General features: G+C 39.0%; 1 protein-coding gene across 3 annotated transcripts in view; it reads left to right on the forward strand.

Moving 5' to 3' along the window:
• The window catches only part of PAX5 (paired box 5), a 239,464-nt gene that overhangs the window by 158,611 nt on the left and 61,709 nt on the right, over nucleotides 1-19,144 (forward strand). For all 3 annotated transcript variants that reach the window (XM_063457270.1, XM_063457272.1, XM_063457273.1), the window contains one exon: nucleotides 9,780-9,906. In XM_063457270.1, coding sequence (XP_063313340.1) covers nucleotides 9,780-9,906 — 127 coding nt within the window. The remainder of the gene's footprint in view (nucleotides 1-9,779; nucleotides 9,907-19,144) is intronic.

A 19,144-nucleotide genomic window follows, 5' to 3' on the forward strand; every position in this document is an offset into this window, starting at 1 on the left:
GCAGGACCGTGGTGTGTATATATATATATATATATATATATATATAGTTAAAGGACCACTATAGGCACCCAGACCACTTCAGCTCAATGAAGTGGTCTGGGTGCCAGGTCCATCTAGATCTAGGGTTAACCCTGCCTGCTGTTTCGGAGAAACTGCTATGTTTACATTAGGGTTAATCCAGCCTCTAGTGGCTGTCTCATTGACAGCCGCTAGAGGCGCTTCTCACCGTGATTTTTACAGTGAGAAGACGCCAGCATCCATAGGAAAGCATTGAGAAATGCTTTCCTATGGACTGACAGCCGATGACGTCGGAAGAAGGAGGAGAGTTCCCAGCGCCGAGGGAGCCCGACGCTGGAGAAAGGTAAGCGTTTAACCCCTTCCTATCCCTAGAGCCCGGCAGGAGTGGGACCTATTTGTTTTCCTGGCACTATAGTGGTCCTTTAATATATTGCTAAACACAAATACACACCAGTCAAGCCATAAGACTTGCTTTTCCCACAGAAATCTCACTTTAACAGTGCTCTCACTACTGATCCACACTTTTTTCCCCACCACAACTCTGACGGTATATATATATATAAATATAAATATATAAGACTATTCATAGGTGGTATAGGACAAATTAGTCTATACTGTTACGGTTATAAAATCTCCTACACAAATCTGCATCACCAACACTAAATATTGGATTAAAATATCCATAGTCAAGGATGATGGGCATTGTAGGTTAAGTCCCTTTGAATGTTCTTATGTGGTTTACATATGACTTCAAGAAGAGTTATTCTACTCAACTCTTAATTTTTCTTTTCAGGTAGCAGAATATGATATTGTATTCTTGGAAATGGGTATATTCATCCAAGTGCAGAACCAATTAACAACTGTTCTGAGTCATTTATCTCCAAATGCTATTAGCCATTCAATGACAGTTATCATAATTTAAAGAATATATATTCCTTCCTGAGGTTTGAATTAGCATATAATCTACTTTACACCAGTTTTACCTATAACAAACTTGATGCGCTTGCCAAAAAGATAAAGCTAAAGTTATTTTTTTTAGTGATGCACTGTGACATTATTAATACATTATAGACACATTGTTGTATAATTTTCCCTGAAGTATCTGTAAAAGCTAAAGTATGTTACGTGTTAATTGTAATTTTTACCATTAGCGTTCTCTATTTTGAGTTTTGCCATTTTAACACTATATGACTGAAAATTAAAACAAATTAAAACAAATTAGAACAGAAAGAAATTAAACATATTGGAATGGATACAATGTTCTTTAACCCCTTAAGGACGGAGCCAAATGTACACGTTGTGAACTAAACAAAATGTAAACAAAACCTGGCATTTGCGCTATATGTCTGTCCAACCGTAGTTCACCTCTTTCATATTAAATGCACCCCCCCTTATTATATATCATTTTATGCAGGGGAAACAGGGCTTTCATTTAATATAAAATATTTAGCTATGAAACATAATTTAATATGAAAAAATGGGAGAAAATAAGATTGTTTTTTTTTTAGTTCTACATGACATTTTAACTGTCAATGTCATAATACTGTTTGCTTTTACTGCAATAAAATACATATATTTGTATTCAGCAAAGTCTCACATGTAAAAAAGTACCCCCTATGTACAGGTTTTATGGTGTTTTGGGAAGTTACAGGGTCAAATATAGCGTGTTACATTTGAAATTGAAATACGCCAGATTGGTTACGTTGCCTTTGAGTATAGTAGCCCAGGAAATAAATATACACCCATAATGGCATACCATTTGCAATAGTAGACAACCCAAGGTATTGCAAATGGGGTATGTCCAGTCTTTTTTAGTAGCCATTTGGTCACAAACACTGGCCAAAGTTAGCGTTAGTATTTGTTTGTGAGTGAAAAATGCAAAAAACGCCAATTTTGGCCAGTGTTTGTGACTAAGTGGCTACTAAAAAAGACTGGACATACCCCATTTGCAATACCTTGGGTTGTCTACTATTGCAAATAGTATGCCATCATAGGGGTAATTTTCATTCTTGGGCTACCATAGGGTCATAAAGGCAATGTAAGCAATCTGGCGAATTTTAATGTGAAAAAAATGAAACACAAGCCTTATATTTGACGCTGTAATTTTTTAAAACACCATAAAACCTGTACATGAGGGGTACTGTTGTACTCGGGAGACTTCGCTGAACACAAATATTTGTGTTTCAAAACAGTAAAAAGTATTGCAGCAATAATATCGTCCGTGTAAGTGCTGTTTGTGTGTGAAAAATGCAAAAAACATCACTTTTACTGGCGATATCATCGTTGTAATACATTTTACTGCTTTGAAACACTAATATTTGTGTTCAGCGAAGTCTCCCGAGTAAAACAGTACCCCCCATGTACAGGATTTATGGTGTCTTGGAAAGTTATAGGATTAAATATAGTGCTAGCAAATTAAATTCCCTATACTTTCGGCATGGGTTGTCAGGCAGGTCCCGCTAATTGTAATTAATTAGGATACCTAATTATGTAAAATTATTACATAAATATATGTGTAGAATTAATATATGTATATATATACATATGTGTATATATACGTATATATATATATATATATTTTTTAAAATATTTTTATTTATATATAAGTATATATATATAGTGATATATAAATATATATATATTAATATCACAATACAGTTAGAACAAAATAAAACACATCTATATATTTTTTTATATTTTATTTAGAATTATTTATTTTATTTAATTTTTTTACGTATTTACATATTTTTTTTATATTATATATAAATATATATATAACAATAATTATATATATATTTAATCAGTATCAGTCTACATGTAATTTGATATTAATATATATATATAATTATATATATATATATTAATATTAAAATACACCTAGACAGTGTATGTGTGTGTGTGTGTATATGTGTATATATATATATATATACTTAGATCATATATATACGTATATATAATATATATATATATGATCTAAGTATATATATATTTTTTACACTGATTTTATTTATTTTAATTGATTTCCAGCCAGCAGGGGGACTAACTGTCATTACAGTTAGTCCCCCTGCTGGCATTGCTGCAGCCAGCTATCCCGGCCATGTGATTGTGAGGTCCTCGCAAGGACCTCACTCTCACATGGCCCGGGGGGGCTGAAGAGGACGGAGGTGCCGCGGGGGGCTTCCTGGGAGTCCCCCCAACCGCGATCGCCGGCGTGGGATCGCCGGTGACCGGGTAAGTAACAAATAACCGGAGGGCGTACTATTACGCCCTGCGGCGTTTAGAGCCGCTTTAAAAAGGACGTAATAGTACACCCTCCGGTCTTAAGGGGTTAAAAAGTAGTCAACTAAATAAAGCTATTTTTGTTGGTATTTTCTGTCACACACCTTCTGAGATTGCTTGACCTATATTTTAAGATCGGAATTCTTGAGAATTTTTATTTTGGAATGTTCTTTAAAATATAGTCAGGAATAACTTGTCACAATGTATGGATAAATCTCATTGCTTTCTTGAACCATTCAAATGTTTCTGCAGTAGACATTAGGGAGTCTCCAGTACTTGTTTAGATTCTCTTTTCTCCAAAAACCTTTTCCTCCTGGAAGCCGTTAACTATCCCAAATGCTTGATCATTCTCTTAGGATTCCTTTGTGAAACAACATCTCATTATTCCTGAATATTGAACATCATAACAGGTTAAAACCTTGATTATTTTCTACCATATCTATTGGGGAAAGCTCTTGAATTTTGCATCATTACTGTTGTTTTAGCAGAGAACTATTTAATTTACTTCAGGTGAAACACATCTCAATCTGACTCAATGGTTGCTTAAAGGAAAACTCCAGTGCCAGGAAAACAATCCGTTTTCCTGGCACTGCAGGTTCCCTCTCCCTCCCACCCCCCAATCCCCAGTTGCTGAAGGGGTGAAAACCCCTTCAGTAACTTACCTGAGGCAGCGACGATGTCCCTTGTCGCTGCTTCCTCCTCCGCGCCGCTCCTCCTTCTGACTCTGTGGGCCGGTTTATAAAAAAGTGCAATAATCACACTTGCAGGGTTAGGAGTAGTGGGAGTTAGCACCCAGACCACTCCAATGGGCAGAAGTGGTCTGGGTGCCTGGAGTGTCCCTTTAAGCCTTTGAACATCCCTTGCAAATACTTCATTTTGATCTATGTTCGTATAACAAAAATATTTCTCATTGAATCCATTTTCTAAAATAATTGGTTTCCCCTTGTAAGTTATGGATTTAGCAAGTTTTCCCTTCCTTGCTGCCATGAAAACGCTACGCAAATATCACGGTTTGGACTATAAAATGATTTAAATTATTCTATGGGTATTATTGAGTGTCATCTATTTTGTTGTGGAAATCTTTGAGGTTTGAATGGTACCTAATTTTCCATGGAGCCTACAACACTAGAATGCTTGGATTTGGCAGGGTACCATTTTAGTTACCTAAATAAGGCTTGGCCACAGTAACATTTTTAACCAGCTACCCCATTTTGTATTTGTTAGATTTCAATTCGTAATTATGCAGAAATGTCTTAATCCAGTGGAGCTCAGAGGTCAATATATTGTAGAATAAATAATAATGGTAATTAAATTACTTAAAGCGGCACTATAGTGTCTGGACACAAACGTGTATTCCTGACACTAAAGTTCTCTGAAAAGGCAGTGTTTACATTTAAAGACCTGCAGGGACAGGCAGTAAACACTAAAACAACAACAACAAAAAGCATTAAGCTGTTTTTGTTCTGATGACTATAGTGTGACTTTAAACTAGAATAGATAAAAGATAAAGTAAGTTTTAAGCTAAATTCTAACAAAATGACTAAGGAATCTTATAATGTAGTGAGCACAAGGAGGTTTGGAATAATGGATATGAAACATATAAATTTGCATATGTACAACATGATAACATGGGTGCAGGTGGAGTTCTTTCACTCAAATATTGCCACCTGGGCTTATACACTCACTTTCATAAGTAAACTCCCTTTCTCTTTACTCCATCACCCCATACATCCTAGCAGCCGTCCTCGTGGCAACAGAATGAAATACCAAGAATGGTAATAATTATACATGACAAATAAAGAGAGAAATACATTTTAATATTTTGACTATCTTAAACATTTGGGGATGGGGGGAATTCATCATTCATGGGGCTATTGATTAAGATGTAAGTTGAAAATGCCAAATATGATGTCAAAGAATTTACAAATGTAAATTTTTTTACAATTTTCATGATTTATAACTCGGCTATATTGGCTGTGACAATTGGATTTTCCCTGGTTCATAGTTATATAAATAAACATCATTATATGTTAGTTTTTACATACATTAAAAGAACACTCTTTGGCATGAAACGCCATCAGGGATGTAGGTCTACCGGCATAGACCGTTAGTGAGACTTCTCTAGCTGGGCTGGCCTTTGGAAGGGCTTGTCCTCCAAGGCATGTATTGGCCCCTTTACCCATCCAGTTTCTTCCTGTCAGGTATCGACCCCTCTGCCTGTGCTCTGTCTACCAGGCAGATATTGACCCCTCGGCCTGTCCTGCTTCCAACTACTGCCTTTGCAAAGACATTTGTGGCTCTCAGACCTAGCTCTTGTTTGATTCATTCTTTGAACCAGCGAATAGTGCAGAGAGCAAGCAGGTTTGATAACTCTGTTACTGGATTCCCTGAACAAACCAGGCAGTACTTAGATCCCAATGGAACTAACACACAATACTTGATTTATACTCACAACTATCCCCTATCTGCATTACATTAAACTTATGGTGACACACTCAATTCAATACATATAACAAAATCATATGGGGAATCATAGAGGCACTCATAATAATACACTACAATGTTTATAAAGCTATAAGGACGACAAAGACTAACTAGAAATACATCCCCTGCTTGCATAAACCATAATATGCAAAGCAACCTAAATATGCAAATTAACTTGCCTTGCTATTTAAGTAGTGCACATAATGGTTACAAACAACAGGTGGTGCTGCACATGACAAACAGCCAGACAGAGAACAGCACAAGTCATTTCCCAAATAATATTATGATATACACTCTGCACCTATAATAGGCGCAGGGTGACTTAAGCAAGAGTCATCTGGGGACTACATGAAGTGTCAGTCTTATGCTCCCAGTGAAGGTGACTACTGTCACATTCAAATATATATATTTATGAAGTTGGATTGTCCCTCTCTCTCATACGATAATAGCCACTGTTTAACTGCTGAAACTCATCTTTTATCCAGAAACCGGGTCTCAGCGGTGCAGCCATTTTTGCCCTTATGAGATCATCCTGAGATATAATCTCTAGCTAATCCAAAGCTTCTCAGAGAATCACTTGTGACCCACTTGGCATGCACAGCAGTTGCCACACTCAGCCAATCATAAGTTTCTTTTCAGCGGCAGAATCTGAAGACTTTCAATTATTGCCTCTAGTAGCTATCTGATTGACGATTGTCTGACTGACAGCCACTTGAGACATACTGAGTGACAAATGTAAACAATGGCATTTAATCACAAACAGCAGTGTTTACATGTCATAGTGCAAGGAGAATATATGCACCAAAACCACTACATTAAGATCTAGTGTGCTACTATTAACCTTTTTCCCAATTCAACCAGATCCGTTACTTAACCTAACAGAAGGCAATAGCAAATATTAACCAGTGATTAACAAACACAGAAAAATCCAAGATACTGCTGAGATATTTTTTTTTTGTAAACTAGTGTGTGTATCTTTTCACGTTTAAATGAAATGATACAGATTTTTATTATAACATTTAGCTTTTTTTTTTTTTCTTTTGCAAAGACAGCAAATTGAATATGGAATTTGCATGATGTTAAATAGTAAAACAGGCTTGGGGAAACCTAGGGCGTATTAATAGACTACTGGGTATATTTTTTATTATAGTATTAAAAGAGTTTAATTGAATGGAATTAATTTGAGATTGACAGTCCGTATTTTACTTGCTGGGTGATCTGTACATTATCTTATATTGCCATTTGGGATACCAAGTTTCTGTCTAACAGTATGGTAATTGAAATTATTTTTTTTCTTGATTAACCCATTTATCCATTTTTTAATCTTGCTTTGTAGAAGCCAGTATTATTTCAAGATGTAGCCACTAAATGTTAATTTGTAGTGAATTGAAATCAGAATTGCAATATCCAGGCTTATATTAGAGTTAGAGTTGCAAAAAAAAATAAAAATAATAATAATAAAAAATGGTGAATTTCTTCTTGATTTGCCATTACTTGCTGTTTTTGTTACTAATGTTCCATTCTTTATAACATAAACAAGTTGTGTACTCTTTATGACATTACATCTACATTTACGTAATTGATTATAATAGAGTATTGATGTAGTATGACTAAGATAGGTAGATAGACTAGTTCTCCTCCACCCCCTTACCCCACGCACGCGCACACACACAGATAGAGATAGATGGAAAGATGGATAGACAGATCTATATTCAAATTATATTTTAGAATATTTGTTCCAGAATAAAATTAATATTTTTTTACAATAATTTCTAAGCAAAAACATTTATTTGACATTATGCCAAGTAAACCCCTGCTTCTTGAGCTTGCACATTTTAATATAATGCATCCATGACTTTGTTAACTTTGTGCTATGTGTATGTTTATTTTTTGTATGATTTAACCACCATTGATTCCTTTTAAGTGTAAATATCCATGTTTTTTTTTTACCTTTTAGAATTAATAAATAATATAAAACAAATAATCTAAAACACAACGTGAAGAGTATTTATTGTTTTCTTGTAAAGATACGGATGAATAGCTCTACAACCATGTATGTTTCAATAGACATACCATTGTTATTTAAGATACATTTTTAAAATGGGATGATATTACAGGGGCCGTGTAGTGCTAGCAATATGCCTGATTCACACAGAGTACATGCTGTAGTTGGCCAGGTTCTGGTAATGAAGACTGAGGGAGGCTTACAGATACCCCGTGGTGAATGGATCAACTGTAGAAAAGAGCTGTAACAAATGCATAATATTCCACAGCACAATCTGAATGAAATGCCACGTTCTGCCTGCTTCAATCATCAATCTGCTTTTTTTCCATCAAGAAGAATGTAAACTGAAATGAGAAATTACTAACTGCATCATGCTCCTTCCAGGAGCATAGTAAATATAATATGTGCTATTATATATTTACTGTATATCTATGTCTGTGTAATATATAGTACAAATTACAGTAAACACACAATTGGGCGGCTGATTATCCAAGCCCCAAAAAGCTGACTTGACAATCTTGCAGGGATACATTTTCTCTGTCCAAACCTGCCGCATACCGTAAGTAAGATTTCATGCACTATCTCTAGAAGATTGTGGCGGTTGTACAGGATACTTATGAATACTTACAAAATTCTACCATCCATGGTTTCTTATTTCTTATGGATACATCTTTAGTCTTAACATTTGCTAGAATTCAAGGCCAGAGTACCCAAACTGATAGCATAGCTGACATTAGGGAATAACCCTGATTTTGTGCGAATTCAAATGGCAGACAAAGAGGGAGAGATTTAGCAAATGTAGTGGTTATGGTTGCAAGAGTGCCTTGGGGCACCCATTGAAATGAATTAAGCCATTTTGGAACAGTTGGACTTCTAAGCTGGGGTCCGATGGGCACTGCTCGTGCCTCTACTACCATTTCTTGAGAACCTTAATGTGGACCTCTTTAGCTCCCCTTCAATGGCCTAAAGCTCACACTCTCTGATTTAACCATATTAGCAGCTGGCAAAAAGATTTGACTTTTACCCAGTTCCATAGTACCCAGGTTATCAAACTAGGAATGATGGGTTTGTGAGCACTACCAGGACAATAACAGTTATTCTCATACAAGTAGGGCCCTCCTCACTAGGGTGTTACCCACCCTTCCAAACCTCCTTCCTCCCCCCCAAAAAAAGAAAAAAAATCTTTGTGGAATGCGTTGGGATTTTACTGAACTCAGTAAAACATTAATATAAGAGGGGGTAGGGACTTCTTTGTCTTATATATGTTTACTATACTTGATAAAACTTGACAAAAAAGTTGTTAAGCTTTGTCAAGTATTCAGTTGTTACTAGTTTCTTTCTAAGAGGCTTATGGAGGCGTATGGAGGCTGTACTGTACTTGTGTGAGAGAACACCACTGATATTGGCTCATGGCAGATAAAACACGAGGAGTTGAAAATTATCCCACTGACGAAGATTGCAGCATCCACGAGGGACTTATTTGGGTAAGTAAAATTCACCTTTCCATGCGCCAGGTGGTCACAGCACTGCAAGCAGCAAACTCACCATTGGGGTTCTTTTTTTTTTGCAAAGGCGCCAGAACGTGACATTGTCACTTTAATGTCATGGAATATTAAGCCTGGAGAAATAGTTATGTTAAATTTTTATTAATTTTTTTTCCAGAGAAGAAATACATTGGCTTTACTAATCCAAATATTAAGAAAAAACCAAATGGTTTCAAGTGGTTATTTTTTTCTTGAATATCTATTAAAAGAGGGACTTGATTTCCAAATTAATGACTATTCATTGTATTCACAATTAAAAATGTGTGTCTCTAAAGCACTTACTGTACTATCTCTCTACAGTTACTAGCACTATATACATAAAACCACTGCTAAACTGGAAATAAGGTGACACCAAGAAATCTGCAGTTTTTTTTAAATTCTTGTAGAATATATATGAAGTTTATGTTATTTAAGCATTTGTATTTATTTATTCACTTATTTTGTTCTAGACATCTGAATACTCCATGGCATCGTTAACAGGTGGTTTGGATGAAATGAAATCCAGTCTAACAAGTCCATCCTCGGCAGATATAGGCGGAACAGTTCCTGGACCACAGTCATACCCTATTGTGACAGGTATTGATACTTTTCTGCTCTTACAAGTTTTAATATATATAAAGTTTCAACTAAGCTTGAAAAGGGGGATTATCCATAGAACGTAGAATCAATTAACATAATGATCAAGAGACTAAAGTGTTTTATATTTATTGATCTTGTTTGTTTGCAATGAAGCTATCCATTGTATATTCCAAATAAACAGGTAATAGCAGGTTTTTTTTTTTGCATAGGCTAATTATCAGATTATCAGATTGTAGAGTACCTTGGTTATACCTCAGACAATTGTATGTTGTGTACCAATTTTGTATTGTGAATGATCACTGCTGGAGATGTAACAGCAGTATAGAGTAATAGTAGCAGAATAGAAGAGTGGCAGCCACTAGAGATACTTCTGTTGCACTTGGTCATGTGATATTGCAGCTCATAGGAAAGCATTGACATTGCGCATCAGATCCACGGTGCTCTTCCTGAGTACTGCATTGGCCAACGGCGAAAGAGGTGATTCCTCCACAAAAACATCATAGGGTGAACAGCGCCGAGGGAGTCACGGATCTTTAGAAAGATAATAAAAAATGTTTTGTGTTTTTATTTCAGTTTTTTTTAGAGTTTAGTAAGTGTTTTAGTGGGGGGGGGGTGAAGTGAATCTAACTAGGGATAGAAATATTATAACGTTAGGAATACAGGTTTGTATTCCTAACGCCATAGTGTTCCTTTAAGGTTAAGTACTAGAGCTACATGAAATACATGCATACATGGGTGAATGTGGTCTCCTATACTAAGATGTGGAGAGTTGTTAGTTAATACACTTCAAAGACTAATGTTTTTAAATCACTTGTTCACAGTGAAACATCTCAAACCTTAGTAAACCCATTGGCCAATTACTATTTTTTTTCTGAGATTAGACATTATGCTTGGCATCATTAAGACATCTTTCATCTAGAGCATCTTGCCACGAACACATCTGATTTGCGAATGTTATTTATATTTTTCTGCAACATTAAATATTAAGTTGGAAAAAAGAAGCCAGCTCACTGCTACGCTTCATAAACGCTTTTTTTTTATTTGCAAAGCAATGACTTGAGCCCAGTTCATTACAGCTGTAGTCAGCAGTTTCACAAAACCCTTGATTGTTATTAATTACCTTCAGATGCATTTTCCTGGCCTTAGCCTGCTGACTTCAGCGTGCTTCCTATCACATTGAGAGGACAAAGTGGCAAAGCATCTGACACTATCATAGACAAATCTATATGCAGAAGGAGTCCACTGCCAGTGGTCATTAGCAATGTCCAGAAGTGTTAGTCAGTGAGGTTTGATTAACATACCACGAACAGGTTCTCGTCATTGTCTAACACAAACCATGTTCAGTTCATCGGGACCACCAGACAACACAGCACTAGGATCATTGTCTTGTTACCGTTATTTTTTGATTAAATGCATTGGGGGAAAAAAAACTTGGCTATCAAACTTAGAAATGTTCATTGTGTGAATTTTCACTGTGCTTGGATTAAGTGACCTCTACCTTAACCCGTCATCAGTTTACCGCCAGAGTGTGACAGTGGTAGCCCCGTAGAAACATGCATATATTAATTAAGACAGTCACACCTTAATGATATTCATGCACAAAACATGCTGGAAAATTATGCAAATGCGGTTACAATTATGCTAATGAGCTATACCACCGAGGTGTTTTTGCTCATAAGCAAGGCAGCATTTTTTGCTTCTAGATCTAAAAACACAAATACACCTATGCCTTTTCTAGGGAATATATATAGCCCTACTGAATAGGTTTTTGAGACTCCATTATAAGTCATCATGTCTTCTGCTAAGATAATGGAATGTTAATATTTATGCTTGGCTATTAAATAGCATTCCTCAAAATGAAGGACAATTGGACATTCTATGTTAAAATATGAAATATAACATTTTAAACATAGAGTGGTTCTTAAAAAAAAAAAGGATTTTTAAGTAAACATGCTTCTGAATATGACTTCTTCGTCTGCTATTAATATAAAAGTATACAAACTTTACAGGTGTAACAGTAGTTTGGCACGCACAGTGTTTGACTGCCCATCATTACGTCTGGCATTAGGCATTCTATAACAACCGACCGGCACGACCGCACCGACTACACGAGCTTACCTGCTCGTCGGCGAGCCGGGAACCGCGCACGTAGTTCTTCCGGGCATCACGCCCGAATCCAATATGGCACCGACCACGTGGTCGCGTCTATGGATAGCCCCGCCCCCGAGAATTATACTAACGTGTGCGTGACATCACGACGTCAACGCACACGCACGTTCTGGGGTCAGAGGTCGCCCTCTGACCAATCATAGCTTAGAGAGGGGTATTTAAACCCCTAATTCACCCCAGTACTTTGCCATGTCGTGGTTTCAGTTTCCTGGTTTCCTGAAAGTGCTAATTTCGTGTTTCTGATTTCCTGGTATCCTGATCCTTGGCGTTTCCCTGGTTATTCTGATCTCTGGTTTCCCTGACTTGGCTTGTTTAATCGGTATTGAGTATTTTCTGGCTTCCTTGACCTCGGCTTTCCCTTTGACCATTCTCTGTCTCTAGCGTATTCTAAGACCATTCTAAGGTCCGGTTTACGCTCTATCCTGTTATTTTCCTTTTCTTACTTATGTATATGTTTACATAGTTTCTGCGTGCTGGACCACATTACTAGTCGTGACATTACGACATGGCCATGGATCCTGCAGAACTATGCAAACATATGATCGCCTGTGAAAATAGGGTGGAGGATATGGACCACAGGTTAGACCAATTTACCCAGGCATTTCAGACCTTGCTCCAGAGGACTGCCTATTTAGAGGTCCCTCCTGTACCACCTGTGGTTCCGCCACCTGTAGTGGTTCCCGTACCACATAAACCACCGTCCATAACCTTGTCACCGCCCCCTCGTTATGGAGGTGATTCTAAGGAATTCAGAGGTTTTTTAAACCAAATTGAATACCACTTTGAGGCCTCCCCAGGTTCATTCCCAACAGATAGATCTAAAATAGGCTATCTGATGAACCAATTAACTGGAAAAGCCTTGACTTGGGCTAACCCCTTATGGGAAAGTGGTCACGCAGTAGCCCGTGATTACAGTACCTTTCTTACGGCCTTTAAGGCTACATTTGAACCTAAAGGCAGGGAGAAGAACGCTGCCAAAGCCCTCATGAGAATCAAGCAAGGCAGTCGTTCTGTAGCCGATTATGCAATAGAGTTTAGGACATTAGCGTCTGAGGTTGATTGGACCAATAGTGGTCTGGTGGCTGCTTTCTCTGAAGGTCTAGCTGAGAGTATACAAGATGAGACTGCAGCTAGAGACCTTCAGGTTAATCTTAATGAGTTTATTGCCTACATGATAGACATTGATAACCGGCTCAGAGAGAGAGAGAAAAACAAACAACGTAACAGACGTTCTAATTTGTCCATAGCTCCTCGTTTCTCTAACCCAGTGGTGAGTAGCCAAACGCCTCTTCCAGAACCTGAACCCATGCAATTGGGTAGTGCTAAACTCACTGAGGCAGAGAGACAACACAGACGTAACGAGGGGTTATGTATGTATTGTGGCAAGAAGGGACATCTAAGATCGTCATGCCCGGTTCGGCCGGAAAACTTGCACACCTAAGGCACGTACGGGGACCGACCTTAGGTGTGATGTATATGTCCCCTAAATTGACTAAGAACCGTTTCCTTGTCAAAGTAACCGTATCTTTCAAGACCACTACTGTTCAGTGTGAGGCTATGATTGACTCTGGGGCAGCGGAGAATTTCCTAGACAAAGAATTCTCTGCAAAACATCTCCTGCCCTTAAGACATAAAGAGAAACCTATAGCAGTTGAGGCCATTGATGGAAGGCCTCTTACCCAGCCTTTCATCACACACGAAACTCTGCCAATCACTGTTTCAGTGGGTGTTCTCCACTCTGAAGAAATGACCTTTCAAATCATATCTTCACCTACAGTTCCGATAATACTCGGTTTCCCTTGGCTCCTGAAACACAATCCACGTTTGGATTGGATTGAAGGAGAGATTGTGAGTTGGGGTGAGAGATGCAAAGGTGTTTGCTTTAACCCCTTAAGGACACATGACATGTGTGACATGTCATGATTCCCTTTTATTCCAGAAGTTTGGTCCTTAAGGGGTTAAGCAAATCCCACAACCTATTGGTACCATTAATGTTCCTGTTACACCTCCCTTGACCACACAAATTCCACCGCAGTATATGGATTTGAAAGAGGTATTTAACAAGGTCCAGTCAGAAGGGTTACCTCCTCATAGACCTTATGACTGTACTATACACTTATTACCAGGGACTATGCCTCCCAAGGGAGGAGTCTATGCCTTGTCCCCCCAGGAAAATCTTTGTTTGGAGGAATATATTAAGGATGCTCTCAGAAAGGGTCATATCCGTAGGTCCTCCTCACCAGCCGGGGCTGGATTCTTCTTTGTCTCTAAAAAAGAAGGAGACCTACGCCCCTGTATCGATTATAGGGGTTTGAATAGGATTACCATAAAAAATGCCTACCCTATTCCCCTTATATCAGAGCTATTTGACAGATTGAAGGGAGCTCGAGTCTTTACCAAGCTCGATCTCCGAAGTGCATACAATCTAGTCAGGATTAAGGACGGTCACGAATGGATGACCGCATTTAACACCAGAATGGGACATTACGAATACCTGGTTATGCCGTTTGGATTATGTAACGCTCCAGCGGTATTCCAGGATTTTATTAACGATGTCCTAAGAGAGTACCTTCACATGTTCGTTCTAGTGTACTTGGACGACATTCTCATCTATTCCCCAGACCTAGAGACACATCACGAACATGTGAGAATTGTACTGAAAACCCTGTTACGGAACGGCCTTTAATGTAAACTGGAGAAATGCCAGTTTGACCAAACGGAGATACAATTCCTTGGATACGTTATATCTCCGTCTGGTTTCCAGATGGATCCCCGCAAACTGGAGGCAGTCTTACAGTGGCCATTACCCAAGGGCCTTAAAGCTACTCAACGCTTTATAGGTTTTGCGAATTACTACCGCAAATTCATAAAGGGATTTTCCTCCGTGATTGCCCCTATAACAAATTTAACCAAAAAAGGAGCAAATTGTATATCTTGGCCCAAAGAAGCAAGAGAGGCATTTGAACGGTTAAAATCTTTATTTTCCTCAGCACCTGTCCTGACCCATCCTGATCCAACCAAACCATTTATCCTAGAGGTGGATGCGTCAGAAACAGGAGTTGGAGCCATTCTGTCTCAAAGAGAAAGTCCTGATACGCCTTTACATCCCTGTGGATTTTACTCTCGCAAACTCACACCTGCAGAGAAGAATTATGACATAGGGAATAGGGAACTTTTGGCCATTGTACTTGCCCTTAAGGAATGGAGGCATCTCTTGGAAGGTTCCAAAGAGCCACTTTTGATCTTTACTGATCATAAGAATTTGGCTTATATTGGGGACGCTAAGAGACTGTCCTCTCGTCAGGCTAGGTGGTCATTGTTCCTCTCCCGATTCAATTTCGTAATTACGTACAGGCCTGGTACTAAAAACACCAAGGCAGATGCACTTTCTAGGCAGTTTGAGACAGATGAAGTTCCGGAACAGGTGATATATCCTATTATACCCCCTGAATGCCTCATTGCTACTACAGTTTCCGAAGTGTCTTCTCCACTCTTCTGTGCCATAATAGCAGATCAAACTCAGGCACCTGTGGGAAAACCTCCGGACAAACTGTATGTGTCACCTCAGTTTCGAAAAAAGGTATTAGATATGTTCCATGACAACCTCACAGCGGGCCATCCTGGAGTCCATAAAACTCTCTCTGCCATCTCCAGGAGGTTTTGGTGGCCTGCTCTTAGAAACGATATCAAAGATTATGTTGGGGCATGTCAAATATGTGCCGTTTCTAAAGTTCCTCCTAGGTCACCTCCTGGACTGTTACAACCACTGCCCATACCTAGTGCTCCATGGACCCACTTGGCCATGGATTTCATTGAGGATCTACCCAGTTCAAACGGGTTTAATACAGTCCTTATGGTTATTGATAGATTCACGAAGATGGCACATTTTGTCCCACTTAAAAAATTACCATCTGCTCAAGATCTAGTTCAAATATTTTTGAGAGGTCTTTCGGTTGCACGGTGTACCCAAAAGCATAGTATCTGACAGAGGTACCCAGTTTGTTTCTAGGTTTTGGCGTTCCTTTTGCAAACAATTGGGCGTCGAACTCTCCTTTTCGTCAGCATATCACCCTCAAACAAATGGAGCAGCAGAGAGGGCGAATCAGTCTTTAGAAGCCTATTTACGTTGCTTTATAAATGCCAATCAATCTAACTGGTATGAGCTCTTACCCATGGCTGAGTTCGCCAGGAACAACGCCACTCATGAGTCTTCTAATCATAGTCCATTCTTTGTAAATCAGGGTTATCACCCCGCTGTTTTTCCTTCTGCATTCTCAGACACGGAAATCCCTGCTTTGAACACCCGTTTAGAATCGATTCATGATACCTGGGATTCCGTCCATTCAGCTCTGCAAAAAGCCTCATTACGAGCAAAGGTCCAAGCTGACAAAAAACGGGGCGCTAATCCTGTCTATCTTCCAGGCGACAGGGTGTGGCTCTCCACAAAACATATCAAGCTTAAGGTCCCGTCCATGAAATTTGCCCCTCGATACATAGGTCCCTTTCGAGTTACCCAACGTATTAATCCAGTGACCTATTCTTTGGCACTACCGGCTCATATGAGAATAGCGAATACTTTCCATGTGTCTCTGCTCAAGCCCCTTACTTGCAATCGCTACACCAGGGTATCCACTCCTCCTCCGCCCTTGGTAGTGGGTGATCAAGAAGAATACGAAGTCCGTTCTATCATTGACTCCAAATTATCCAGAGGTGTCTTGTCCTATCTCGTTGACTGGAAGGGTTATGGTCCCGAGGAACGTTGTTGGGTTCCTGCTGACCGGGTCCATGCGCCCCGTCTTATCCGGTCATTTCACAACCGCTTTCCTCTTAAGCCGGGTCCTTCCCGCCCGGTGCGCGGTCTTCGAGTGGGGGGTACTGTTGCGGTCACCGGCCCGCCGAGCCTCACGGTCGTGCCCGACCGGCACGACCGCACCGACTACACAAGCTTACCTGCTCGTCGGCGAGCCGGGAACCGCGCACGTAGTTCTTCCGGGCATCACGCCCGAATCCAATATGGCGCTGACCACGTGGTCGCGTCTATGGATAGCCCCGCCCCCGAGAATTATACTAACGTGTGCGTGACGTCACGACGTCAACGCACACGCACGTTCTGGGGTCAGGGGTCGCCCTCTGACCAATCATAGCTTAGAGAGGGGTATTTAAACCCCTAATTCACCCCAGTACTTTGCCATGTCGTGGTTTCAGTTTCCTGGTTTCCTGAAAGTGCTAATTTCGTGTTTCTGATTTCCTGGTATCCTGATCCTTGGCGTTTCCCTGGTTATTCTGATCTCTGGTTTCCCTGACTTGGCTTGTTTAATCGGTATTGAGTATTTTCTGGCTTCCTTGACCTCGGCTTTCCCTTTGACCATTCTCTGTCTCTAGCGTATTAGTCCGGCCATTCTAAGGTCCGGTTTATGCTCTATCCTGTTATTTTCCTTTTCTTACTTATGTATATGTTTACATAGTTTCTGCGTGCTGGACCACATTACTAGTCGTGACACATACCAGCTACTGTGCTTTGAAACCTGTATTCTGTTCAGTCAGTGGATTATAAAAATAATGAAACAAATTATCAAGATTGTTTGGCAGAGAAAAATAAAATAAACACCTTTATGGTAGTTTCTAAATTAATTAGGCTAGGCGGTATTACATTCAATACCATGAAAATATAAACATCTCTTGGTAGCTATAGACCAGGTAGCTCCTCAGAAATTTTAAAACTACAACTTCCATGATGCTTTGTCGTGCTAAAGACATGCAAAGCATCATGGGAGTTGTAGTTCTGCAACATCTTGAGACCTACGTATTGGGCACTTCTGCAATAGACAAATAAACTTGTATGGTACACTCACAAACAGTCTACAGTATCATATGGGAATATTTTCCTTGTGCTTTCTATGTCAGTAAACAAACTGAATTTGTAAAACTGAAGAATGCATGTGAAAATGATATATATACATATGAGCGTGAAAAGGAAATGAACAGAAGATCAATACAAATTAGTTATAGTATATGAACAGAAGGGCTTGCAAGCAATGCATTGCATGCCTACTTGGTACTCTGTGTGTTAACTAGAAAAAAGAGCATTTCAGAAGTAACTACCCAGACATTCAATTAAATAACATAATGAAGAAAACTACTATACTCCACGGGGATATGACTATCCACACAAAGATCATCCAGTCAAATATCATCAAATCAAGAAACCCAGAGGAAAATTCACGAACACCAAAGGAAATGATGAAAAATAGCTTTGAATTGAAAGTGATAATGTTTTCTCCTCTTCATGATTGAATACTCATTTAGTATTTTGTTAAATATTTGTAACATGTTTATAACTCAGGCAGTAATAAAGAATTAGGAGAGGGTTTATGTAAATGTCCAAACTACAGCGATTGATTTCAATAGGTAAAACATGCTGAACAATGTTCTTTATCAACCTATAGATAATGCCTAATGTTTTTGGCTGCACTATCATGGCCACACTTGATTTTTTTTTTAAGTCCTCTCGCGACTACGCTAATGTGCCCCAATCAGTTTAATATCCCTCTTTTTACCTTTTTATTCTGGCCTGGATCTTTTTCCATAGCGCCGACATCTTCTTATTCCTGGCAATGACAATCAATTGATCGTCCTCTTTTGCCCACACTCCTTCCCAATTCCCGATCATACCCATAGGACTCCAGTTGTCAGATGAGAGAAGATCTTGCGAAGAAAGACTGGATAAAAAGGTGAGGATTCTGGGAAGACTTACTTGACAAAGGAAGTGGAGCTTAGTTAAGCTCCACCCTTTGTCAGGAAATGTCAGGCATATGAAATTACGGAAGAGAAAGGAGTTCCCTACTTTGTCTTATGTGTTTAACCCCTTAAGGACCAAACTTCTGGAATAAAAGGGGATCATGACATGTCACACATGTCATGTGTCCTTAAGGGGTTAAACAGAAATCAATAAATATGAAGAAATTAAATTTAGATTTGGATAATGAAAGAGAAGAGGAAACGACTGGAGAAAGGTAAGTACAGGGTGACAGTGCTACTTGTTCACCAGTTTCAAACATTTCCCAGA

The sequence above is a fragment of the Pelobates fuscus genome, chromosome 5 (assembly GCF_036172605.1).
Source record: "Pelobates fuscus isolate aPelFus1 chromosome 5, aPelFus1.pri, whole genome shotgun sequence".
Classification (NCBI taxonomy): domain Eukaryota; kingdom Metazoa; phylum Chordata; class Amphibia; order Anura; family Pelobatidae; genus Pelobates; species Pelobates fuscus.